The sequence below is a fragment of the Plectropomus leopardus genome, chromosome 8 (genome assembly GCF_008729295.1).
Source record: "Plectropomus leopardus isolate mb chromosome 8, YSFRI_Pleo_2.0, whole genome shotgun sequence".
In the NCBI taxonomy this organism is placed as follows: Eukaryota; Metazoa; Chordata; class Actinopteri; order Perciformes; family Serranidae; genus Plectropomus; species Plectropomus leopardus.
This window is the reverse complement of record NC_056470.1, coordinates 20,868,521-20,896,241: the sequence shown is the minus strand read 5'-3', so window position 1 is coordinate 20,896,241 and position 27,721 is coordinate 20,868,521. Positions and strand designations below refer to the sequence as shown.

The 27,721-nt window shown below is 40.9% G+C and overlaps 2 protein-coding genes across 2 annotated transcripts; both read right to left on the bottom strand.

The window, feature by feature from the left end:
• Positions 1-384: 384 nt before the first annotated feature.
• On the bottom strand, positions 385-18,044 carry LOC121946940 (NUAK family SNF1-like kinase 1). Its single transcript, XM_042491782.1, has 7 exons — positions 17,542-18,044; positions 10,028-10,148; positions 9,313-9,464; positions 7,053-7,118; positions 4,619-4,738; positions 3,465-3,597; positions 385-3,320 (listed from the first exon to the last, which is right to left on the bottom strand). Exons 1-7 carry the CDS (start codon positions 17,869-17,871, stop codon positions 2,122-2,124), a joined length of 2,121 nt encoding a protein of 706 aa, XP_042347716.1. The 5' UTR covers positions 17,872-18,044; the 3' UTR covers positions 385-2,121.
• Positions 18,045-19,504: 1,460 nt separating this feature from the next.
• On the bottom strand, positions 19,505-25,684 carry LOC121947506 (kelch repeat and BTB domain-containing protein 12-like). Its single transcript, XM_042492588.1, has 9 exons — positions 25,505-25,684; positions 25,193-25,374; positions 23,871-24,003; positions 22,986-23,219; positions 22,535-22,893; positions 21,444-21,717; positions 20,571-20,718; positions 20,285-20,482; positions 19,505-19,880 (listed from the first exon to the last, which is right to left on the bottom strand). The coding sequence occupies exons 1-9, from the start codon at positions 25,673-25,675 to the stop codon at positions 19,732-19,734; spliced, it is 1,848 nt and encodes a 615-aa protein (XP_042348522.1). The 5' UTR covers positions 25,676-25,684; the 3' UTR covers positions 19,505-19,731.
• Between the last annotated feature and the right edge of the window lie 2,037 nt (positions 25,685-27,721).

The following is a 27,721-nucleotide window of genomic DNA, read 5'->3' as shown; positions in this document are numbered from 1 at the left end:
GCTGAGTGTTTTCTTCTTTCAGATGGATTTTTGTTTAAGTGAATGAACCATAATGAAAACAGTCTGTAGGGTAAATGGAGCTCTGTGTTTATGGAGACAGGGTTCAAGAAGTTAATTGAATAGCTTTCGGTATTTAATAAACAACGTTCTTTGAATGCTCTGTATTGTGTCCTGCTCAGGACCACAACGAGAAAAGACTCCTTGACTATGGAGAAGTAACGTTTGGAATAAATGGTTGAAACGTTTTAAAACGACCTAGTTCACTGCACATCTTTGCGTCATAATATTTATCTTTACCTTCTGCACAGTTGTTATGTTATTATGTGCTCAATTCATCTCTCATCTCTTTCCTTGTTCTCTCACCAGAAAAACAACTGGAATGTGTTCAGGTTCACATAATTTATTAACCCCCCCTGCTGCCCCCCAAAAAACAATGTATAGATTACTTTAGGAAAATTAACAGAATTATTTTCTCACGATTAGAAAATTACAGATTTTAATTGCATATATCCACTGCATACATTAAAATGTCCACAGCAGTACTGCTGATGTCACAAGAAAAAGCTCTGTGATCCATCTGCTATTCACACTGTGTCTGTCGGTGCAAAGGAGCAAATTGCGCCCAGTACTATACTGTGTAGTACAAATGTACTCAATGACATGTGATGAAAGTGATGAAATAGGTAACTTTACTTTAACTTCCCCTATTAGACTTACAAGCAGCATATAACATTATTGAATGGTTTATAACACACTATGATGTAACTGTAAGCAGTTATTAACGTATTTGTAAACAACAATAACTCCTCCTGTGGGCAGCTTTAAGTGGACACTGGTGGAGAAATAAATAATGTTGTAAACAAAAACTTTTTCAATGAGTCTGAATCACTGCAACCACAAGAGGTCCTCAAGCATACAGTCATAAATGCGCACACAAAATTTTTGGCTAATTGGTCAGGTACTTTGCAAGATTAGCTGGGCACTCACACACCCACATACGCGCACACATACAACCAAATGTACAATCCCCTCCAGGCTTACACCTAGCTGAGATAATAATAAAAAAATATCTTTTCAGGAAAATGTATGATTGTTGACAAATACTGCAACCAAACACTTAAAAGTTGTGTTAAATTTACTTATGACTACATTATAGTGTGTTATAACCCTTTTTTCTAACAAAGGGCTTACAAAATTGGGTTACTGTGAAATGTTATAACAGTTCAGTTAAGCAAAATTCATCCTCACAATAGAGGTGTCTACCGTCAGCTTTCCATCCAAATATAGCTCAAATCTGAACCAAATTTTCAGAAAATCAGCAATGTGAGTCATTTAGCACATCAAAATAAACGTTGATGGACCCAACTCCTTAACTGGGTGCAATAAAACAGATTGTAAAGAAAAGGATGCAACAAGATGACAAAGATAAAGAGTGCAAGGTAAAACCTCAAATGGTGGAACACGATGATGGAAATTTGGCATTTATGTTTTTTTAATTTGTCATAGATCGGATGTTTTTGACTCATACACTTCATGCACTTCATGATTTATTCTGGTAGTCTGTTTTAATTTGGCATTTGGCGATGTTTTCCACCTCAAATGTAAAAAGAATGTCAATACATCCTCTCAAGTGTTATGTGCAAAATGGCGATAAAGGCAGGTGGATGGAAACCCACATAACGTGTTGGTTTATTGTCTACTGACATAATAGATTCACATGGCAGCATCCACACTCAGATTTTCAGGGCTCCTCTGAACAGAAATCTGCGGTAAAAAATCAGAAGAGGATCAACTTCAGGTGCAGGTGAGGTCAGAGAGAGCTCATAATACACGGTCCATTCTGCCACATTCACGTCTGCAATTTGCCAGACACTAGATCCCATTTAGGTGCAATTTCATTTATGCAATTCATTTATCATTCAGGACAGACAGATATGACAGATGATGCTTTACTTTGACAGTACAGTGCCCTGTAGGATCCTCGTTGTTGAGAAGCAACCTTTCCAGAGTTCACTAAAGTCTTTTCAAGGTGCCAGGCACTATTATCACAGAAAAGTGAACCAAAGAATTGGTGTTCAATTTCATTTTTCACCACACGAATGTCTGCATTGTTCCTTCGGCCTATGTTTGCATTTCCTTCTTTCTTTCCCGGTCTCCACTGACTCTGTCCACTCTCAGCTGCTCCAGGTCATCCTCAGAGCTGCAGCCACTGTGCTGCCTCCCTCGGGAGAAAATCCTGCGACGCGACTGGGCGCTGAGGTCCAGCAGGTCAAAGGAATCTGAGGAGAAGAGGCTATCCTCGCTCACCACACTGGAAGGGCGGCTGCGGCGACCCTCTGTGCCCCCTGTTGCCTGGAGGAGGTGCTGCAGAGCCTCGGGGAACATCGTGGGGGCTGAGTGGTGGTCGTCAGGAAGATCCAAACTGCGAGAGAACTTGCCGTTACGTTTCAGAATACCCTTCCTTCTTCTTACCGCCTCTGTGCGCATAGTTGGGCTGTCTTCTGCCGCTGGGAGGAAAGTGTGCTGTTTGTGTGAGCACAAATCACCTGCATCACCCCTCTCTTTAACTTCTGTTCCAGAGACCCTTCTTTCTGGGGATGAGCCATAACCCGACTCCCCTCCATACAAGTTCTTCAGTATCCCCTTCTTGGGCATTTTGGACGAGGGCTGACTGAATGTTGAGGCAGGCGGAAGGCTGGTGGACAGGACATCAGCATGTGTGTGGGTTAGTGTATGCGTTCGGAAAGGCTGGGGAGCAGTGTTACACGGCTGGGAGGGAGAGTTTTCTTTAGGAGGGCTGTGAAAGACTGAGTCAAAACTCCTCTGGGGTTTCAGAATACCTTTGGGTTTCTTTCTTTCAATGGTAGAAGTAGAGGAATTTGCAGCAGAGGAGGCAGCTGATGCACAAACGCCACCACAAGCTCCGACTGAAGTCTGAGGAATTGCATTTTCCTTGCGTGACTTCCTCAGGCTTGACATTCCTCCACGTACCCTCCCTCCTCCTCCTCCTCCTCCTCCACGATCACTCTTCAGAGGTAAGCTGAAGTAAAAAGGGTGGGGAGAGAGCTGAGATGGACAGGAGGAGTCTGAGGACAGGCACGCTGGGTCAACAGTCATGTTGCTGGCTGCTGCGACCCGATTCTGCCAGTCGATGTATCGAGCCAGCAGTGGAGAGGGGCATTCTTGGTGTGGAGACGAAGGGCAGTCACACACACTCTCTTCAAAACCCCAGTTCACCCACCAGTGGTTGGCCACATCCTCTATCGTAGCCCTCTCGTCCACACGCACTGTCAACAACCAGTCGATAAGAGCGCAGGCGTCTGGAGGGAAAAGAGTCGACAGTTATTTATAGCAGCCAAAGTGACTTAAACAATGTAATTAACATGATAGTATGTGGTGAGAACAACCAGTCACGTTGTGAAAAACAATGTAAATACAATGTTAATGACACTGCAAAGGGTTACCTGAGGGGGGGTTGGGTCTGCGGTAGCGACCTTGGCTGATCTGCTCTGTGAGCGTGGCGTGGCTGGCCCCATCAAATGGCATGCTGCTATACACCAGGGCGTACAGCAACACCCCCAGCGCCCAGCAGTCCACCTGGCATACAAACACACACACAATGTAGTGAAGAATTCAGAGTAATGCATTAAAAAAAGGCTTTGACTCAATCAGTGGTGGACAGTTACAACGTACAGTTTTTGAGTATCTGTACTTCACTTCACTTGTTTTTTTTTTCTGGAAACGTATTACTTTGAATCATTGCTTTAAAGTAAGCATATGATTTTTTTTCTTCCTTTTTTAAAATACAAAAGTCCATAAACTGTGATCATGCGGTCCTGTGTGTGGTTTGTTTGTTGAAGTGGTGCTCCTGCACTTCTACTTGCGCATGTGCTGCTTAGATTAGGAAGATCATTAGTAGACACAGTTAGAGAGAGGTCATGAGCAGGCGGTTGTATGTGGTTATGCGATGTTAGTAATGGCTGCAGCAGCAGATGGAGATGAATGTTCCCCACCAGATCACTCAAGGACATACCTCAAGTCAAGCAAACTTTACCATGACCGACAAGGATTTGCCATCCATATACAACAAGCTTTTCACTTTACGGGTTTTATACGCTTGTCAGTGCATGTACAAGGTTGGTTCTGCAAATGTATTGTGACAATATACACAAATGGATGTCTGTTGAATGTCTCAAAATTTCCTCCATCTCATTTCCGATGAAACTGAGGTCTTCACCACGGATTGTAAAAATAATGGACGCAGCAATCGTAGCTATTGTGACTATCATCTGTGGACTCCTGTTGTGACCATTTTTGTTTTGGCATTTTGCTTAATAAACTGTAAACACGAGTTAAATAAAAATTCACCCTATATACAGTTGTCATGAATGCCTAAATTAGCTATAGAAGCCAAAAGCATGGATATAAATGTCCAACTTTACAGCAGAAAACCAGTCGGTTTATTTCTGCTGTAAAGTTGGACATTTTAACATGGAGGTCTACGGGGATTAACTGGCTTCTGGGGCCTCAAGTGGCCATAAAGTACCTACAGTTTTTTTGCACTTCTGCATTGGCTTGATTTTTCAGCCCTTGAGGTTACCACTCAGAGCTGACCCACCTCTGGTCCCTGGTAAGGTAGTCCTTTGACTATCTCCGGAGCAGCGTAGAGTGGACTTCCACAGTACGTCTGCAGCAGAGTGCCCCTCTGGAAATGATTGGAAAGGCCAAAGTCAGCCAGCTGCAGAGTCAAAGAAAGAGAGAACATAAAATCACTTTTGATTACAACTGCTTCTGAGATGGCACATGACTTGATAACTTTATGTAGAAACTAAACAAACAATGAGAGAAACAACGCAAATCACAATAGACAACAAAGGAAACACACATCGCCACAACAGTAGTAGTAACACTATCGTATTTTTTAAAGAAGACATTAGTGCAGCTCAGGAGGTTGACTAGCCACTAAATTTAAAAACAAGTTGTCAATACAATTGATTATAAGTAAGTAAAAGGCAGATCTTAAGTGATCTTAAACAGTGTACAAACAACATAAATAAAACTCACATCTCAGAAAAAAAAACAAGTCTAAACTTTTCCCAGCTGTGGGCACTAAAGACAAACATAAAATATAAAATATATTTTATTATTAATTACAAGAACATACATTTGCAACAAATTAAGTGTTATATTTTTTTCTATTTCACCATAAACATAACAGTTTGCCTTCATTTATTCAGTAAAAAATAAACAAAAATGATGTCATGTCTTTGGTTTGTAAAGAAAAACAGTAACGATATTATATGGCACACCCCTGGCTGACAACACAGAATGCCTAAACTTTATGACATTATGGACTAATCAGCTAACATTAAACCATTTATAAATGTAATTATTAATCTTGTTCATCTCAACACACACTCGCTCCTCACACTATCTGGAGTCATTTTCAGTGAGTATGTACTGCAATCTCTTACCCATGTGGCAAAAACACAATAACTGAAAACAATTCCTTTTAAAGGAGCCAAAAATAGGTATGCTGGGCTTTTGCCAGTGTAAGTGTGAGTGAGGAAAGAGGAGAGGGCCAAAAACATCAGGCTGCATACACTCACGTAACGGAACAATCACTCACTCAAGGCTGCGCGAGCCATACGCAGACATACTGAGGCTCCTCTCTATCTGAAGAGATTATTAACATGAGCACCAGCCAACTATCAGCCCCTCCAGTGTTAAAAATACTCAGTATGACAGCTTTATTTCCGTGGAACAGAGGTTTCGGGGAAAAGGGACCTCACAGACGGAAGATGAACTGTGTACATAAGCCTGCTCACAGCTAATGTTGTACATACAATAATGATGTGTAGAGTGTAGTCTTAATTTCTAGAAGCTACCATGTTTGTGTGTGAGCGCCATGCAGTGTGCATTCTGTTTTGTACCAGAGATAAATCTCTGTGAGGCTCCTGGACTCATTTCAGTGCTTTGGCGCAGAGACATTCCTCAGTGTCAAATGCTTGTATAAGAAACACTCTTTCATCTAAACACACAAAGAACTCCTGTGCACGTGTCTGGGATTTACATGGACTGGTGTGAGAAGCCATTGCCTTTCATACAGAAACAGATCGCTGGTTAATGTTCTACAAAGGCTCGCAGCCTGTTGGAGCAAATTTTTTTTAGCTGCCTTTTTAGGTTCTTGTGATAATATCATGAGAAAAAAAGTGAAAATTGGTACCTGGTTTGTCTGAGCTTTATGTAGTCCAAAAACAACCATTTAAGTACAATATGGTATTTATATATTCTGACATTATAATCGTTGACTTCAAGAGTGACCAACTTTTTCCCTCTTATGTCTTGCTGCGCCTGTCTGCTATACATGCAATGAAGCAGCTATTGTGCAGATATAACACGCACATGCATTGCACACAGGCTCGGTCATTTCCTGCAGCGAATGTAGCAAGAGGCCGATGTGGTGAACCTGAGGTTTGCAATGAATGAAGAGCTGATGAGAGTTCTGCACGAAGTGTTTTCTTTCAATGGACGGACAGTGCATACTTACATTAAAACCATCTGATTGGCGAGATTGCCACTGGATTCCCTGCATTCCCTCTTGGCTGTGGCGTGCATAGCTCCCATATAAGGAGAGGAACACCCAATCACGCAAAAATGACCCCTGGGTTCTTTTGTAAGACCTGGCTGCTTTTTCTTTGCTGGTTCAGTGTGGTTTACCAATACATTCATATTTCTGTGGGCTGACGGGCTCCAATGTACGTTCTGAATGTGCACTTTGTTTTTCTTTTTCTTTGGAGCTGGCAACAAAACTCATTGCCAGCTGCACTATGTGACGCAAGTGTGTACTAAAGCAGGGTCAGATTATTCTTTATTATAACGCATGATCAAACCAACATTACTTTTACAGATGACTTATTTGTTTCTTAGCCCTAACTATCTTGGTTTTGGAAGGACCCTCTCATTAATTGTCCAAAACATGCATCACGATCACACGTCTTTTTTGGAAAGTGATTTGAAGGCTTAGGTTGTGGACTTTGTACTGTTCTTACCTTCACATTCAAATCTTGATCTAGAAGGATGTTCTCTAGCTTGAGGTCTCGATGCACAACTCCGTTCTGCAAAGAAAGCAGAGACACATGAGGTTCTGCACCGCTCCCCCAGGTGTCACGGCATGTTTTTCACTCTGCATGCAAACATTGAAGGATACCTCACTGATTTTCAATCAGCTTTGACCAAAACAATGTGGGTATTAAATGAACTGTGGTAAACTTTCCTCCATTTAACCTTTGCCAAGATACTCCCCCCCAGCGAAATGCTGCTAATTAAGTAATTTACATAATTTGATGGAATTTTACTGGCTCTTGGGCTGTTGCTCTAACTAACTGCATTGCCCGCTACATTGGGCACACTTCTTGTCTCTCTCTCTCACTTTCTCCCTCTATCTCTCTCTGTCTCAAAGTCATACCAAAATCTGAAAAAACTGCAAAATTAAGCAGCACTGATCAAATATGAACCTCAGTTACCACATTGCATATTTCTCACCTAAAATGTTTTCAGAAACGTTTTAGCTTTAAATGTAATACCAGATCCAGCTGGCTGCCATTGTTTCGCACGGACCATTCCACATTACGTCACCTACCAGCAGGAGCATTTATTGGTCTGATCAGGCACATAACATTCTGGTATTTGTAGATTTTCTTATCTCTTGAGCAAAAGCATCCCTTTTCTCTGTTTTCTCTGGTCATGTAGCACCAATTTTTAAAGCATTTGTGTCGTTCTTACTGCATAGTTTTATAGAGAGATCTGCTTTACAATGGTGAAATACTTCTTTAAGACTGAAGTGTCTGACATTTTTTAACATAAACCCAGCCTTATGTGCACAACACTTTTGTCATTCATTTACAATTTTATAACCATTAACGTTTCACTTGGGCCTCGCGTTGCTGGCCATGTGGCCAACATATCAGAGAGCCCCGAGAAGGACTCTCAGGCTGTTTAATCGTCGACATGGAATGAGGAAGTGCTTTGTTTCGGTTAATTCATCTGATGAGATGCAATTTGATCCTCTGATGGCATTAAGCACCTGGGAGCCAACGAGTGGCCACAGAGTGCAGACAGCTGTGGGGCCTGAGGAGGAAGACTACACTGGAAAAGTCTGTCGCAGGATTGTCTTTGAGTAGGTAGTAAATCATAAGAAGAGACAAGGCTGTTCTAGATAACTGTGGCCACCCAGTAAGCCGCATGACGCAGGGAAACTATAAACGTTACTGTCAGTTTCTCTTGAAGCCACTGGCTAATGAGCTAGAATAGCCTCCTTTCTTTCGCTAATTACATCCTCTTCAGAGCACTTAAGTGGAGGAAATGACCCATGACCTTAGACAATGTTTTGTGCACAGTATGTACAGTATGTAAGCCTGTGCATGCGTGTGTATGCACATGCAAGACAGGAGAAAGAAATCTTGCTACTTTCAAATGACTATGAACAGATTTGAGGAATAGATAAAAAAAACATCTGAATTATTTTCATTCTCCTTTTGAAGCCTCAATAATCCCTCCAAGCGCCCTGCATGCCTCAGAGGCACATTCAATAATTCATTCATGAAGGAACATTCGTAGCTATTTTGGGACAATATTTGAGGGCATGAGGAGCACAAAATCCACCTCCCCATCTACAACAACGCTACATAAACTGAATGATAATCTCTGAGTTTAATGTGAGGGATTCACGAAGAAGCTAAACTGCCAAAGTAAGAATGATGTGAAAACAAAAACATTTCTTTCATATCCAACTCAGCTGACTGCAAAACACAGATCCTCACCTCTACTTTGCTGCACTTCTGAATGGGATTTATGTATTTCCTCGATCATTACTGTGTTTTGGCACAGCTGTTGATTTTATGTACACAAATACAAATCAAACAAACAAATCATTGAATAAAACCAAAGAAACAAAGAGGAGTTTGTTTCTTTGCCAGGGCTTACAATAATGTGGAGGGAGGAAGTAAGGCAACGTGTTTGTTAAATGTGTCAGTGTGTGACTGTAAAAAACAATCAAGGCTTTAATGCGCTCTTAACCCAGAGAGATCTGAAAACGCAAGTCAAGTTTTCCTGCAGTATTAGGATTAGGATTTAGTGGATTTAGCGGTACTGTAGTTGCCTGTGCACAGTTGTATACTGCAGTGTGCACTCAGCACGTGCCGACATCCCCAATTTATACTGAATTCTAGTGGAGCATTTGCATAAAGTATGTGTGTCTCGACTGTAAGTGTGTATGCGTGTTTGTGTGTAAGTGTGTATATGTGTGCAAACCTTGTGGCAGTAGTGGACAGCAGAGGTGATTTGTCTGAAGATGCCTCTGGCTTCTGTTTCAGGCAGTCTCCTCCTCTCCTGGATGTAATCATATAGCTCTCCTCTACTGGCGTACTCCATCACTATCACAATCTTGTCCCGGCTCTCAAACACTGCAAAGGACACAGGCCACATTTACAGATTTGCATTATGAAGTTCCTCTAATGCCCACTTGAGGATGGCTCCAAGATGCCAGTCAAATCCCACAGAACCCCACGTTAAAATGCCCAACTTAACTTTACAACCTGGTACAAATAACAGTTTTGGTCTCAATTGCTCATTTCATCATTCATTATAACTGCACTGTGGGTGAATTTCTATTTAAGTGTACACATAATGAAGACCATGGCTGCTTTGTGTGACAGATTTTGATGGCAGAAATGCTGACATAAAGTTTCAAAACAAGTCCACATACCAATGGGTGGCATCACGATGGCTATGTCCATTATTTTATACAGTCTATGGGAATACTTGTTAATAAGGTCAATTCTGGTCTTCAAGAAGGAGATACTGATCATCAGAGAATTTAGAAAACTCAAAGCTTTATCTTTGTAGGGCATTGTCAAATAACATTCCAATAACTATACTAAGTAATAACTGATGATAACTAATAATTCACTATGATATTAGGGACTTGTACCTGTGTGATGTGTGCATGTTGTGTTTGCAGACTTACCCTCGTGGAAGCGTACAATATTGGAGTGCCTAAGCGAGGCGGTGATCTCTATCTCTCTCTGGATGTGAATTCTGTCCAGATCATCGGTGATGCGCTCCTTGCGGATCGACTTTATCGCCACCTGAAAAAATAATACACACTACTGAGACTGTGCACGTCTCTCATTGTCATCACTGGTGGTTGACAACAGAGCTCTAAATCTTGTCTTTTACAGCAAGACACTTGTACAACCCTCGCTGTCCTTCCAGAGAAGGTTGGCCATGCAATATTTGGGCATATTTAAAAACCTGTTATTATTCAAGTCTTAGGCCTGCACAATTTGTCAAAGTAAGTGTGATTCTTCTTCCAACCAGAAATGTGAGCTTTTCTTTTCGGCATGCATCTGAACTCCTGCATCCTTGCAAACAACTGATAAGTTGGTTTGTGTAAAATGACAACACAGAGAGCTGAACATAAACATGCAAGATGCCGTGGAGATGCATTTTCCGAATACACTTTATACATGTCCAAATAGTTCTATTAAACATCAGAATAAGGTCTGCACATCCCACATTTCTTATAATGCTTATATGGAAAAATGCCTAATTTGGAATATCCAACAGAATATGCTGTTTACATGACCCATATCAAATTTAAAATATTGTCTTGTTTGGGTAAAATAGTGGAACATAAGAATGCATGCAAACATAGTCACTGATAAATTGTTCATGTATAAATTATATAAATATAAATGCATAGAAACAAAGACATACATGTAGTGTATACATGTATATACACTGTAGATACAACTGAGCACACACACATACACAAATAAAATCTGTGGGCATTAAAGGTGATTATGTGGGTTTTAAGGGCTGGATGTGTGAAAGCAGCTCTCCTGTGATCTGAGCACGCTCAGAGGCAGAAGGTTGACAGCTGCACTGTTCACACTCTGCCTCATTAATCCCAGACACTCACTGCACCCCAATGTAACCCCCAACCACCAAACACGCACATGACTGACACAATATGAGCCCCTAAACCTCTGTGGATAGTCACTGAAAAAGGCACCATATAAGGACAAGACCAAGGCGGATGAATGAAACAGTAGATATAGACAAACATTATTTGGAAATACCAGAAGATAAAAAAATAAAATAAATCAATCATTTATTTGTCACATGTAAATTATAAAAAGTAAAACTCCTTTAATTTGTGCACTGTAACTTAGTACTTTTTGTGTCTTCTTACATTGTTGGTTGCTGCTTTATGATTGCCCATATTTCTGGATGGTTCTGGTAATCCATGGTTTCGGGTTGTGGAATGAGTTAACTTTCCACACATCCCAATCTCGATGTCTGGATTATTGCTTCACCCGAACATGAGCAGCAACTCCGCTTTGTACCTCACATTCCCATCAACACACTAATCCTTATTCACTGTTAAAACACTCCTCCTCTACTTCTCTAGCCATAGTCCTCTGCTCCGTCGAATCAGCAGATAGTAAAAGAGTCATCCAGTTGAATGGCGCTTAACAGGATTTAACAAACTGATGGTGAATATAAGGATATTATAGTTCCTGATATCCTGTGGGAAACTGATGCGACACAGAGGTCATCCAACACGTTTTCATCCCAAGTCATCACATATGGCCACTTTGCAGAGGACATCAGCATCTACATATTACACTCAAGGTATCCTTCTGTGTCTGCTGCTGATGTTCCAGGATGCCGTTACCATAATGTCACCGAAAGAATATGGTGGGATTACACTGCACATGGTTATGTTTAGACAACAAAAGCACATTGGCAATGTCAGGACATCAACAAAGGTTTGGATTAGGCAACAAGGGCACAGATGGTTAGGTTTCCGCAAAAAGAACATGGTAAGGTGGAGAAGAAAAACATCACATACAGACGGGAAGTAAACCATGGACTGCTGAATGATAGTCTGTTTTTTTTTTTGTATCCGCAGCCCCTCCCACCCCCATATACGGACCTTTGTGATCCTTATATTAAGTCGTTATCAACTGATGCCGCCTGTCTGTGTATCATGCTGTCGCAACAGGTGCCGTCTGGCCTTCTGACAGCGTACACTTGTGTTCTCAGCTGACACTATCCAGCAGCGTATCATGTGGACATGAAAGGTGGTGTCGGGATGTTATGCCAAAAAAAACTGCAAAAGCAGCAGATTTTGACAACTTTGGAACGTGTATGGGCTGGATTTTCTCATCTTAATGACGACCTGCAGCCACGTGCCACCACCATCCAACAACAATCACAAAAAGCCCCACCAAACCTGCAAAGTAGACATAAGAGCTGTAGTTTAGCCTACATTTAGCTCAAGTTTAGCAAAGCTGACAGAGTGAAAGCATCCGCACCACATGATTCTGACAACAAGGACAACAAGCTGCGGTATGATGTGCAGAAGCGGCGACAGGACCACTTTGTGAGGATGACATCCTAACATAGCACTGATCATACATTCTGTCAGCCCCTGCAATGTCCCTATGGGTGAGCAGGCCTCTACTCTGGGTCACAACTCCAACATTCTCAGCTGCTGGAAAAAAACATCCATGGGACACTGGAAGACATAATTCACACGCTCCACCAACCACAATGATTATGCAACACAAACACACTCCAGGGAAATCTTGGGACTAACTTGACCTTCTATAACTGATGTGACGCTATCAAGCAAAGGAGGATATTCATGTTTTTAGGTTTGTATTTTTTTCTATAAACCTGTGCTGAAATCTAAGGATTTTTCTCAGATCACCAGACTCTCCACACTGATGCAGCATCTCTCCAGACATACTGGATGCTGGGTCAGAGATTTGGCAAGTGATAGGGAAGCTATCAAAATGTGCATGCTTGTGAATGTTTTTTGACCCAAATACCTGCTGGCTGGGAAAAAAACATCAGGAGGGGAAGGGGGACTATGAAAAAGCTGCAGGATTGAGGAGGGAGGAATGGATAAAGTACACCAAAGTATGTGGGCAAAAAAAGCTTGCATTTTACTGTTCATCTAAGCTCTGACTGACCACCTGCACTGGGCATTAAGGCCTGATCAGCAGAGCACAGAAAAGAGGGACACACACTGGGCATTGTTCAACTCTCAGGGCTCTAGGAACATTTTTTAAGGTGCACGTGTGGGTTTGTATGATCTCATCCTTGTGCATGCAAATGTGCTGCGTATGCGTCATGTCTAAGTATGACCTCTAAAGTATCCGTCCAACTAACAATGTCTCATTGTTCATCTAAATAATGTGCTGTGTGTGAGATCTTGGCCAAAAATGCCAAACTGTAACAGGATGCATGTAAGGAAACATAAGTAGCCATGTGTGGGAGTCATGCAGATGTAACCAGATATTCTTTTGCATTGTTAGAGTATGTGTGCAGTAGAGGAACATAGCGTACATGTTGGTACAGTCAATACAGATGCACAAGAGAGATACATGATGTTCTGTTCAGCTGTATAACACTTAACTTAAACCAGACAACGTGGAACACTTATTTTCCTCTCCTCCTCTTCTTTTCCTTTACATTTACTGGCTCCAGTGGTTGTGTCTGGACAGCATTGTTTCCTCATTGCACAAATCTGACTTACTACAGTTGTTTTGTTCGTCTGAAGTCATGATGCGTGAATTAAAAAAAAAAAAGTTTCTTCTGCATAATATGATGTCAACTCAGCAGCTCGTGTACCAATATTATCACCAACTTTCCGGGTTGTCGTCCTGACTTAAGGCGGTGTTCGTGTGAAGTTTCACAGAGTGGAATTAATTTTTCTGATTATTCCAACATTACAAGAATGCAGGGTTACACACACACACACACACACACACACAAACACACACACACATCCCAAGAGCCCGAGCATCAGTAAAGATTCCTGCTGCATCTGTGAAAGATTCAACAGCAGGATTATACAGGCTCCTTGCCAAATAGACCCTTGACCTAACAGTCCAGATACACAAACAAACACACGCACGCATGCACGCACACAAACACACGCACACACACACACACACACACACACACACACACACACACACACACACACACACACACACACACACACACACACACAACCGCTTGCCAGGATTAGGAACTACAGTACTGTGCTGTGTATTGATGACGGGAGATGGAAATGGACAAATTAAATACACAAACTAAAAGCAAATAGGGGGCAAGTGGGATCAAAGAATGAAGTGTCTATTTCGGCCAGCATATTTCACTTTTTCATGACCACTCTTAAGAGGAGCGCGACTACGCCATTTCGCCACTGTAGGTCGGAGCAGCGTTATCAGCGTAAACTGCTGTATGAGTGCAGCATAGAGGGACACAGGGACTCACACACACTAATACAGTGGTTCCCAACCTTTATCCTTAAAGAAACCTATTTTCTATCATAAAATAAACTCACAAAGTGACATGCTTTATGGATGATTCATATTATATTTAATGTATAAAAACAACAAAACACGACAACTGATTAACCATACAATCAACCAAGATACTGACCGCAATATCTGCAGGATGTTTGTGAAAAACAAGGGATTTTAATGACTTCTGAGCAGACTAATTCCTGTGAATATTGTATCAGATATCAGTTTACTGATATTTTTTGTAACTTTTTATACAATTCCCTGTCTATATTGTGCATTTCAATTTTTTTTAAACAATTATCCATACTTGGGCTTCTTTTTTGACCAATTTAGCATTTTCATCTTCCTGGCAGTTCAGCTCTTTGGTTGTTTCATCTGCATAGTTTTCTAATGCAGGAGGAGGCTGTTTAGCGGAGAGTGAAGGCTCTGTAAATGAACCATTTGATCAGGTCTTCACAGTGCCCTTATTCTGTGAGATATTTTTGTAAATTTATATATTTTGGAAAGGATTTCTGCAGACTTTCATCTATGTTCAGCAGACATAATATATGCTCAGATGAAGGTCTGACAGCCTGTAAGCTCAGAATAAAGTGAAACACTGCGTAGATGTAGTTATGAAGAAATCTACTCTACAAATTCGGACTATTCAATGTTTCCAGCACGTTGCCAAGACTTAAACTGGGTAGAGCGGTGGGTGTTCTGCATCATAACTTTATATCTCAAATTATAATCTAAACTTTACAAACAACATTTTCTTTTAGTTTTCTGTACAGAAATAAATGAAAAGTGCTGAAATGTATATTTTCTTTAAGTTTTCTTACACCCTTCATGATCAAAAACACCTTAAGACCCTTAATTAAGCTTTGGTGACCCTAGTGGGTGTCAGAACCCCAGGTTGGGAACCAGTGACCTACATAACAGATTAGTGGCCCTGAATCCCCAAGACCCTGTATTCATCATCCTTTCCTTCCATGTCTTCCTGTACATTCGTCACCTCCTGCAGCTACTCAGAACAGGAACAGGGCATTTTAAATGTCTATGTCAACAAGTCAAATCTTTCCTGTAATCTCAAACCTACTCATCCTCTTCTTCCCCCTTCTTGCTCTAAAACAGTCTCCTCCTCTGCCTCCTCAAACAACAGCCCCCTGGTCTTGTTTCCAAAAATAATGTCCGTTTTGTTTCAAAGAATCCTTGGTATGTGCTGGCTACTGGCTCAAAGAATTCAACGTTTTCCCCTTGTCCTACCAAATCCACACACACACACACACACACACACACACACACACAAACACACACACACACACACACACACACACACACACACACACAAACACACACACACACAAAAACACTACATGGCTATTTCTCTGTTTGCCCCTCTCCCTGTATATTCTTCCATCAGTCTCCTACCTGTCCTCTGTCTTTCACTCCCTCTCTCATGGATGTAGGTCTCTGTGTTAAAGTGAAAGCAGCAAAAGGAATTATGCCAGTCTCACTCCCACAATCTAATTGCAAAAAAGATTATCCCTATTACAGTGTGTTTGTTTACTAAAATAACAGAAGGGGAATTTCAGGCTGACGGGGTATCTGTCTCTTTGTGCTCAGATCACAGCAGAGTGATGGATTAAAGACATAAACCCACAATTATTCAAAGTAATCTGGCTCCACGTTGTGTTTTTAACCTGGATATTCAGAATGCAAAGCTGAACAGAAACATATTATATTATTATGTCTGTCTGAGTGTGTGGATGTGTGGTGTTGTGTTCTGGTAAAGGGGGTCAGAGTCCTATTGGAGGAGACCTATTGTAGTAATTTTATCCCCTTGTTCAAGTGCTGAGTGAGTCAGACCAAAGGCATCTCAGCCTGGCAGCACAGGAAGCAAGAACTGAGTTCAGCGTCAGCTTGTGAGCTCACCCACAAACACACACACACCCACACACACACACATGCAGATACATAGACACACAGCCACCCAGGAACTTAACTCCACCTCCAAATGAATATTTAATAAGCAATGGGCAACATTCTTGAAGCAGCAACAAATCTTGGTGCGCACACATACACACACGCGCACACACACACACACACACACACACACACACACACACACACACATACACACACACACACACACACTGCCGAATACCTCCCAGGAAGACAAAAACATTAGCAGCATTTCTCATTATCTCTATAAGGCTTTTGGTTGGAGGTTAAGAGGTCAAGGTTTTCAGAAACAGGCTCATCACATTAACCCATCATCAGTAAGGGACTGTTCGTGATTTATGAGAGTGGAGGAAGGGGTGCAAAAAGGGGGAGGCATGTCAAATATTTTTTAGTCTAGTTTTTATTTTTTGGCTCTAAGTAGCCAACATACTGATTTCTGCCAGTTCGACAAACCAATATATACTTTTTTTTAATATTATTGACAAAGTCAACATGTACAAAATATCAACCCTAAGTTGAAGTATTTCTCTTATTTTGCACACTAAAAGAATATTACATACTTTGAAAAGGATTGCATTTTATTTTTCCGTCTGCTGGTGGGACATCAGGGTAAGAGTATGCATTTTATGATTTTAATTCCACATAAGAAGAGCCTTGATGATCACAAATGTTAAGTTGGGAAAAAGTGGATATATTGATATCAGAATCATTTATCAGCTAAATGAGTCATATATATTGGCATATCGGATATCAACAAAACAAACAAACAAACAAACAAACAAAAAAAGAACAATATTGTGCATCCCTACTTAAAATTATGATAGTTCATCACAATCATTTTATTCTAATTGGCCAATATTAACCCGTTTGCACACACAAAGCTTTATTCAAGTCCAGGATTTCATCTTCAATTTGTAACAAACATTAAGGGGTAAGTTTTTAAAATCTAACAACTAAGTCATGGTAGAAAGAGAGTCACGCATTTTCCTCAAGTCACTCAGGGAAACTCGAGGAAAACTATCTGTAGCCTCAGTGAGGAGGGGGAAAAAAACAAAAATTAAGTCTCACCGCAGCCACCTCCCTCCGATAAATACAGAACAGTCCCTAACTAAATTACATTCTGCATGTTAAGTATCTAAGCTGGTAGAGGAAGCGTCTCACAGGCACATGAGTGATGTTTTGCACCATGTTCACCAACACTCACCGTCCTCAGGCTTGCTTTCTCCACCGCCTTCTTCACTTTGCCGTAGGTGCCTTTCCCCAGAGTCTCCATCACCTCATAGCGGTGCTTCAAGTTGTGTTTGTGCTGGTGCTTCTTCACTTCCACCGGCGCCGAGGCAACCGGTGCCGGGACCACCGCCTCCATGTCTGCGTTTCTCTGCAGCTCGTCGGCGCTGCACGGACGGCAGCTGCCCAGCCTCGGAGACTCCTCGGCGGCGCGGTGGCCGCTGGATGCCGCGTCCCGCAGACAGCCGAGCTCGGAGCGGTCGCTTGTGTTCATTGCGCCTCTGCTGTCCGCCTCGCGTCTGCCCATCCTCCCTGCGCACTGTGCGCACCTGTCAGGAGCAGCTGGGACTGGATCCCCGAATTACTTTGAACTCGCGCTTGTTGATCAAGCAGTTGCCCATAAAGAGCGTTATCAAAGCCCAAAACTAGTCTTAATCACGAGCAAATTCAGAAAACACCCGATCCATTTGGGCAGCAGCTGTGCACTCCTCCTTCACCCTCCCCTCTAAAACACAGCAACAGGAGCGATGGGAACCACATGGTCCAGAGCGATGGGTGGAGCCTCCTCATTCCTAAACCGGCTCTCATAGCAACATCCTGGCCAGTCACACTCATTTGGGATCATTTTGGGTTTTCTGAGGGCTCTTATTTGACCGGCTGAGCAGCAGGAGAGGGGGGGAGAAGGCATGTATGGAATGTCATGCGGGTCAGACGCTCACCCTAAATCCACCACTTCACTCGGACATGTTTGTTGATGCTTTGCCATGCGGTGAGCTCTGAGAAAATAAATCCTTGAGACTTTGAGGAAATTAGGAGGACGAGGAGACTTTGAAGTCAGAAAGAAAGAGTAATGGTGGTTGGTGTGACTGCACGATTAAAGTTATTTATTTTATTTAAAATCCACATGATAAAGATGAAAAGCTGGTTATCTAGGAAAGACTCAACTGATGTCAATTTATTACCCCCATATTATAAAGACCATGGAAAAAGTGATCATGGGATTCAGGCATGGGCAGATTATAAAACAATAGGCTCCTGGGCATAGATATGACAAAGGCCCCACCACCTCTTCTTGCTCTTCTGCCTTAGCCCGATTCATTGAAAAATGCATAGACATCACGTCAAAAAAGACTGTATTCGGTATAATTGTCTATTATTGGTTTGTATATTATAAAATGCTCCTTGTATAATATATATTTTGTTCTGTGGACGTATTACAAAAGGCTTTGTATTTTTTTTTTTTTTGTATTGTATTGTTATCATCAGTGTTTTATAAGCCTGTGTGGGCTGGGCACAAGTAAGTGCATGACACTTAAATAAACTAATCAATCATTTACACATGCCTGTTCAAGGCAGGAATCTCATGCCTATGCTGCCTTGCTGTTTTATTTATTTAACCCTTATTTCTTTCAACCATGACCACAGTCCTTCCCTACTCATATTCGAGTCGTTGAAATGGCCTTCACTATACCAAACCTTAGCCATAGCTGCGGTAGATGAGAAAACATTTGTGTGATCTTATATGAGTCATTTTCAGATAAACTAAATTTCCTGTTTAGGTGTGAAGATTTATTGATAGTTACATTTTAGATACATTATGAATTGAAAATGGCAAATCTCTTTGCAGATACTTTACACCTGAGTTTAAAAGGTCGAAGGATAATATTGGTATTTTCAGCCTCAACCCTATTTTCCTGTGTTTTTTTGACTAGATGTGTAATGGAAAACTACTTTTAAAATTGGTCCATTATCAAATGAGAGCTCTGCAGATGGCATCAGAGAAGCCGGATTTTAGGACATTTCCCGGATTTTAGGACATTTGGTGGATTTTGAGATGTTTACAGGATTTCAGGTTATTTCTAGGATTTAAGGACAATAGGGCCTTAGTTAGGACCTCTATTAGGGGATGCATACTAAAAGTACAAAAACAATTCCCAGTGTGAATCACTTTATTTTTATTGTTAATTAGAAAGTGGTTGGGGCCATAAATTCAGTATCACTGGCCTAGATTAACACTCAGTCATTTCAGACATATATTGACCTTGCTGTTGATATGTGTGAAGTCCAAGGAACAAGCCTGGTGTAATAAACCTGTATGAAATTAAAAGGATAGAAGCTCATTTCCCACCCATCCAAGCATTGTTTTTCAGAGTCAGGAGGAGATGAATTAGGGTGTGAAGAGGTCACGAGGATTGAGGTTAGCCACCAGACAGACGTCATAGCTGTCATGCACGGCTGCATGTCTTTCCACCACCGTCCACACATTGTCTGCAGGGTCCATTTCCAAAATCTCCTTGGTGATGATCTCATGACGGCCTGCAGTCATGAGATAAAGTATGCAAGTTATGGCTGACCAAAATCTAATTTCCCCACAGATACTGCCTCATCAGTTAGCTGGCATTCCCTAACTCTGATGCAGACCCAAAGTGTGTCTTATTTTTGTGTATATATATATATATGAAAAATGTCCAGTAAGGTATATTTACAATTATAACAATTTTGTATTTTAAATTATGTTACAGAAAAAAATATGACATATTTTTTGCTATTGTTTTGGCCATGTTTTATTAAATCGCTTGGTGCCTTCCGCCTATGTTTTTGAATGAAATCAAACCAATTTGCAGGTTTCAAAAGGTTCAAATTGTTAGGGAAAATTTTTTATAAGAGACCATGCTAAACATGCTGTCAAAAAATAACACGACAGGCATTCACTAACTGACCAGCCCCCTTGTAGTATCCACAGAGGTAGAGCTTGCCCTCCACTGCTCCTACATTGGAGGCGTTGGTTCGGAGGCTGAGTAAAGAAGTGGGCAGGGTCGGCCCCGCCCTCCAGGTGTCTGTGTCTGGGTTATAGATCTCCACAGAGCTCAGACAGCGACGTGATTGTCCACAGTCCTCTCCATCACATCCTATACCACCTGAAAAACACACAAATACATTATTTGGCACAATTCTTTCTCATATAGAACAATAGGAATACAGTTGCAGTCTGTCTCATAGTCTGACCTAGTATGTAGATTTCTCCATTGAGTACAGCCGTGCCACAACGGTACCTGGAGTACTTCATTCTGGCACGCTCAGTCCACCTGTCCTTGCCAGGGTCAAACTGAAACACGCGGTTACTCAGTTTGTCAGGCTCATCATCTGGCAGGTGCTGAGGGAGGAGAAGAAAGAGATGGAGGAGGAGGGAGAAAAAGATGAGAAAATGAGGTGAGAGATAAGTTGCAGCAGAGGAGAAACAGTGAAGGACTGAGAGGGCAAAAGTTAAAATCTTTCACCATCTAACTTAAATCACTGAGACCGTTTAAAGCATCTGTATGCAGGATTTTTTGTTTGATAAAAATCAATATAATGCGTTCACTGGTGTGGCAATAATAAAAACGCTATAATTGGAGTACTGTTCTATTTTGACTTCTTTGTTTGATCATAAATTTTGATTTTGTATGTTGTTTAAACTGGTTTTGTATTTAGCAATTAAACTAAAAGAGAAGTTGCTGACATATATAGCTGTTGATTTTGAGGAAGGACACAGCACAATTCTCCCCTCATTAGTCTCCTCCAATAAAAACATAAAATTCTCTGAATATTGCGACATTTTCGTGAAAATATTTTAACTGCATCCGTGACTTATGAGAGACTACAAATATGTTTTGAATGCACTGAAAATTTGAAACATGAGCAGAAATTTTGCTGAAATATGTTTGAAATTGGTGCTACATGACCAGAGAAAAAGGAGTTACTGTTGGACGCCATCAATTTTAGTAAGCGGGTGAAAAAAAAAGGTTTAAGGCCTTTAAATGATTAAGCCTTGTTATTACCCATGAGGAAAGTCTGTTTTTAGGTTGTACTGACATGCAAAGTATTGACATGTTTGTGTACCTGTGGTGTCCAGCCCCCCAGCACATAGAGATGCTCTTTCAGGCTGACGGTGCAGTGGCACGCTAAGGGGAGAGGCAGAGGCGCGAAGCTGAGCCAGCTGCCTCCTCTCTTCAGCGACCATCTCTCCACGCTGTCTGTGATGATGTAGTGATTACGCACTTTCATCTGTCCTCCTATCATATACAAGGAATCACCCAGCAGCCCTAAAGCATACATGTCCCTATGTGCTGCGGAGCACAGCTCCACCCAACTGTTCTCCTCCGAATTATCATACCTGGAACATAAACAGGCATTTTAGATATGTTTTTCAGCACAGTGACATTTCAGATGAAAGGATTCCTCATAAGCAGTGTTGGATGAAGTATTCAGATCCTTTATGTAAGTAAAAGTACTAATCCCATCACTGTGAAAATACTCTGTTACAAGTAAAATTCCTGCATTGAAAATTTTACTTAAGTAAAAGTATGTAGGTATAATTAGGAAAATGTACTTTCAGTATATTCACTTTCAGTACCCAATGAAGGAAAAAAAAACAGCAACAAAAAAATGCCGGCATCCAACAACTCAAAATTATTTTTTCCATTCTACTTAAAAGGAGAATATATCCAAAAAAGTAGAAAAAAATAAAATAAAAAAACACAGAAAAGTCCAAAATAGAAAACTAGAATAAAACACCCCAAAAATCAAAATTATATAAAAAAAAACAACTTACAAAGCTTACAAAAAACACTACATAGAAAAATTCTTAAATGTTTATCAAATAATTGGAAATTCATTTTCTGTGAATTAACTGATTGATTGATTAATTAAACTGTTTAATAAACTGTTTGGTAATCTGATTTATAACAAAACATCATATTTTACAAATTCCTCTGATGCTTGTTAAGCAAGTGTTAATCTGTAAAGTAACTAAAAGTTTCAGATAAATGTAGTGAAGTAAAAAGTACAATATTTCCCTCTGAAATGTGGTGGAGAAAAAGTAAAGAGTGACATAAAAAGAGAAAATACTCAAGTTAAACACAAGTACCTCAAATTGGATTAAATGTACATAATTACATTCCACCGCTGCTCATAAGTGATCACACACTCACCTGTAGATATCCATCCTCTTCATCCTGTGTTGGTCTTCTGCCTCCACGGCTACCACGATGTTGTTGTCTCGTGTCACTGCCCCAGCTGTGATCTGGCCCATACCTCCACAGCCCCTTAGTGGAGAAGGGATGTAGTAAGTCTTTCTACCATGGGGGGCAAAACAAAAACTGAGGTCAGCACGTCCTCCACGGCGGGCAGGAACTCCCTCCTTGTTCACCCCACCCAAGCAGAGCAGCAGGTCAGCGGTCTCCATGCCGTAACGAAGAGCCGGCCGAGGTGGAGCTGACGTCTGACAGAGACCAGAGGTCTGCAGAGCAGCATCTATCATCCCAAAGCACTCAGCATCCCTCAGCAAAACCTGCAAGAGTAATGTTTTGGCATGGGAGTCTGACAACCCAACAATCCTTTTTATAAATCTGTATAAGAAGTCTTGTCCTTTTCCACTCTCACCGGGTTTCTCCGCCTGGCTTTACGGAGGAATCCAGGGTCCACAAGTTCCAGCCGGACTCGTCTGAGTAACTCCGCAGCCTGGGCTTCACTCCTTGAGTCCCCCCTTCGCCTCTCCACCCAACGCAGCACCAGCTCCAGCACAACCTCCTCCTGCGATATGTTGAGGTCATCCGAACCCAGCAGATCCCCAAGACTTTGGGCATCCAGCTCCAGCACTTCCTCTTCCTCGCAAACCTAGAAAAAGCACAGAAACCAAAGGGGAGTGAACAATGGCAAAGAAAGTTAAAAGCTACCAAAGCAATATATTCCCAAAACATGTCAACACCTGTGCAACAAAGGGCAGGTGATTTCTGCCACCTATCAACATCATTATAAAGCTGAAAAACAAGTGAGAGTGTGAGAAGAAAGTAAATGTTTTGCAGGTTTTTTGTGACAAAAAACACCACCCAAAAGTTTAGTGGAGCAACAGATCACCTATGCTGAGCCTTGTAAGCTGTAGTTGCTGATATTTTTAAGAACGTTTTATAATTGCACACAGCACTGAATGAGATGGATAATCTGTGAACTTAAAAAAGAAAAAATCCTCCCCTTACTGCATGTGAGCCAAGGAGTGTGACGCAGCTGTCAATCATGTTAGTCACTGCTTGTGAGCTGTGGTCAAACTGTTACTGCATTGCTCTTTTCTCACCTCACCTTTTAGTGCACTGTTTAGCTGCCAAATGAGAAAGTTTGATCTAGCTGGTGCTTCTTTTTGGCTAGAGTGTTTCCAACTTTGCAGCCAGGTCAAAAACTTTTCTTTGCAGTTACTCAGATCTTGGTGCAAGGAATAATTACTTATGGTTCTAATCAAGAGTTAATACGAAGTACTAAAAATGAATGTCCTACCTGTGCAAAGTGTTGGCAGAGGTATCTCAAGGCACAGTCGGCCAGACCAGTGGCCCCGAGGTTTCTGGCCCAGTGGTACAGACCCACACAGTTGGAAGGGTCCATCCGAGCCTCCATGTGGCTCTGACATAACCTGAAGCAATAACAGTAAGAACAAAATAGTTCACACATACTTATGTCACAATTCTCTTTGCTATTAAATCATCTTACTATTGTACTTCATTATGTACTTTGTTTTTAAAATTACCTTGATGCCCCCTTATGTTCTTTGATGCTTTAATATCCTGCTTCACGTCCTGCTTTGGTAGATCTCACTCTGAGTCTCTTTATCTTTATGAAAAATGTGTTGAACCCTACTCAACCTGATTAAACCATTGCTACTATTTGGTTTAGATATGTGATGCTAAAAAAGTCCACTGGATGTCGCTGTGTATTTTAAAAGTCTGCCTTTTCAGTTCGCCCTCTACAGGAACAAAAAAAGATCCACACAAGACATGAGGGTTTTGTGTGATAGAATATTCAAAGGTAGGCATATTAATTCAGCTTGTTATAGTTTGAGAGTTTTGAACATATATGTGTGACTTTATACAAAAAAATAAAAGTAGGGTAGAAGTAAAATACTAGTAATTAATAAAAAATGCTTTACCAAATGGTTGCTATGTTTTTTATGGTAATGGTGGTGAAGATAAACTAATGAAATAAAAAATTACTGTTTGCTAAGATAGAAATGAACTTCAGATTATTTTTTGATTTCAAATAGTACATCTAATGTTAAGCAGTATACATATGGTGAAATAATTTCTTAAGTATCGTATTTCTAAAGTCTAAAGCCATGTTTTACCAAATGGTTGAGTTTCCCTTTATGATGACAATAGCAATGTAAAGATCATAAATTTACTTTTTTTCCCCTGAAATATAGAATGATAAATATTTACTGTTATTAATACCACATTTTTTAAATGTTTTTTTCATACAGGTTTGAAATTTTCAAAGCAGTTTTAATAGAACATAAAAGTCAGATAATATTAGTAAAGTTATACCACTAATCACCTGGTCACAAATTGTTATATTTTGGAAAACATATTACAAGCATTATAACAGTAAATAAATTTTCCTTCCTCTTTTTTGGGCATCTCAAATGTTTGGCAGAGGCCTATATTCAAAAAACGATGGGGTCTATTAAAAAAAAAAGTTTGTAATTATAGCCCCAAGGGTATAAGATATGCAAAGAATTGTTTTTTTCTTAGGGGGACTTTAAAAGTTGAATATAGCTGAATATGTTAGTTTATTGGGTTTAATGACTTCCCAGTGTGTTTTCCCACCTGAAGGCTCCGTCTACATGGAGCAGGAAGGCTGCAGCAGCCACTCCCTGGATGTTGTCGTTGGAGAGAGGGAGTTCAGCTCGGTACATGTAGTTCAATAGCAGCTCCAGGCTCTGAGCAGGTGTGTCTCTCAGAGGCACCTCTCCTCCCCGGGTCTCCTTTAGACCACATGTAAACATGGCCTGGACACAGTGATTAAGAATTAAAGTCTCATCATACAATTAAAACAGTTCTGCAAACCACTTATTGCATTATTTTGTATTTTTCTGTAACAGCACAATAATTTTCAATAACTGTGAATGGCATCTTGACCTGGAAGTATGGGCTGAACGCAGACAGCACCACCTTGTGGCAAGCAAAGGGAATCCCGTCTGCCAACAGCACCACATCAGTGAGCTCCTCAGCTGCTCTCATCCTCTGCAGCTGCCTGAGCAGAAGTGAACCATGCTCTGCCTGAGCAGAGTCCAGCACTGGATCATCCATAAACTCTTGCTCTGGATGTCTGTCCCACTTTTGTCCACATAGAAAGACAGACCTGGTGCCAGAAAAAAATAGAGAAAGTTAAAAGGGAGTTTGATTTATACTCAACATCTTACTTTGTTTGTGACCATCCCAAGCCACACCTGTGTAGTAATGATGCTGTTTAATCAACATCCTGATATGCCACACCTGTCAGGAGGATGGGCTTACCATGGATGCTGACTAACACAGATTTTAACAAATTTGCAACTGAAATTTTGAGAGAAATGTGTCTTTTGAGTGCATAAAGAACATAAACCTGTGAAAAATGGGAAAAGAACAAAAGTGCTGCTTTTAAAGTTTTGTTCAGTGTAATTCATCGCCTCTTGTTTTGTTTTTAAAATTGAGTTGGCTTGTTCACAGTAAATGTTTTATTTCTCCAATCAGTGTGTTCAAATGAAATCTGAAGAACAATGAATCGCCAAACACATGTACAAATCGAATCATATCACATTAAAATAGGATTGTTATGAAATGCAAAGAGTTAACTGAACTTGTATAAGTCCATGCACATCAGATGACTGGTGGGCTGGCAGTAGTTCAGTCCATAGGGACTTAGTTTGGGAACAGAAGGGTCTTTGGTTCAAGTCCCAGTATAAACCAAGTATGCAATGTGGACTGGCTGCTGGCTAGCTGCCAGTCTGCCCTTGAGCACAGCACAAAACCCCCGACTGATTGCTTCGGTATCCCTAGTACATGTAATAACAACAGAGCAAAAATGAATTGAATCGCTCCTCAGAAATTAATGAAGTAGGTTTTCCTCTTCTATCTTATATTAACTGACACAACAACAAACCAAATTATGTGATTGACATTTATATTGGCATAGTTTTCAACTAGTCTACAGGAGCAAAAATGAATTCCTGATCTTTTTATTTATTTATTTTGTGTCCCACCCCAAGATTTTCAGTGGCCCTGTTTGGCCACCTCTACGACAATTTTCACTGCAAACACCAGGTCTCCATTTGAAAACTGCTTTGTAATCTTTGTGTGGTTTGTAACTTGAGCTCAAACAATAGCTGCAATTTCAAATTTAAAAAAAGGGAATCAACTGGCTTGATTGAAATTCTACATAAAGAGAAAAACATTTTCCAAAGTGAAGTTAGGAGGCTGAATTTACTTAACAGCAAAGTGGATCTATGTTGTAACTGCAGGGTGTTTTGCTTTTATACATTTACTGCTACTGATGTTCATTTTATTGTCAAAACAATAAAGGCATAAAACATTATAGGGACACTTGGTCGTTCCTACTCAGCACAAACATCAGATGGGGGCCTCTCAGATGGCGTTTGACTGGAAAGGTACTGAACAGCTTGTAGAGGCCTTTCTTCTCCATGTTGACCAGTATCTTTAACTGGTTCCACCAGCAGCTAGCCAACAAACTCACACACTTACAGAGGCCATAATGACACCGACATTGTGTGTGCTAAACATACACACCACACACCAGGCAGACATGCACAGTCAGTTCAGAGTATGAGCAGTAGCATGTTAGCATGACTGATATGCAGAAAAGAGCGATCGTACCAGTGGTGTCCCCGAGGCTACCCAGCGCCAGAATTCAGATGTATCTGAACTGAGATAACAGCAGCTTTGATATCTTAAACTACTCTACACAGACCGTGTTTTTGTTTGCTGGTAGGTCTGTCTTGTGTTCTGTGCTAGCTGCTGGCTGTGAGTAAGGCCAATAGCATGCTCACTGGTAAAAAGGTTTAAAATAGACCAGTGAATGCTACTGGTGCTGTTCAGGTTTCTACTTGTAGAAGTGGCTGGGCAAATACTCTGCAAGTCCTCTGTACTTTTTAAGTGTGGATTTCACCTAGAAACTGCAAGTATCAGAGGCATAACATTTACAGGTTGTTGATATGTGTTGGGAAAATAATAAAACATAAACTTATACAGCCCATTTTGATCTCTGTAGTTGATTTTGCCATTCTTGACAACTGTGTTGCACTCTTTTAAATTTTAATTAAATCTTTCTCTTTATACATTTGTTTTCAAAACAGGAGT

Bases quoted from the DNA above. Each gene is read 5' to 3' on its own strand.
- LOC121946940 (XM_042491782.1), bottom strand. From the start codon at position 17,871: ATGGGCAGACGCGAGGCGGACAGCAGAGGCGCAATGAACACAAGCGAC. The intron at 10,149-17,541 runs GTGAGTGTTGGT...TTATTTTTTCAG, and splicing joins AGAAAGCAAGCCTGAGGACG to GTGGCGATAAAGTCGATCCG. The intron at 9,465-10,027 runs GTAAGTCTGCAA...TGTCCTTTGCAG, and splicing joins TATTGTACGCTTCCACGAGG to TGTTTGAGAGCCGGGACAAG.
- LOC121947506 (XM_042492588.1), bottom strand. From the start codon at position 25,675: ATGGATGATCCAGTGCTGGACTCTGCTCAGGCAGAGCATGGTTCACTT. The intron at 25,375-25,504 runs GTCAAGATGCCA...CACTGTGTCCAG, and splicing joins CGTTCAGCCCATACTTCCAG to GCCATGTTTACATGTGGTCT. The intron at 19,881-20,284 runs GTCAGTTAGTGA...TCATGACTGCAG, and splicing joins TGGATACTACAAGGGGGCTG to GCCGTCATGAGATCATCACC.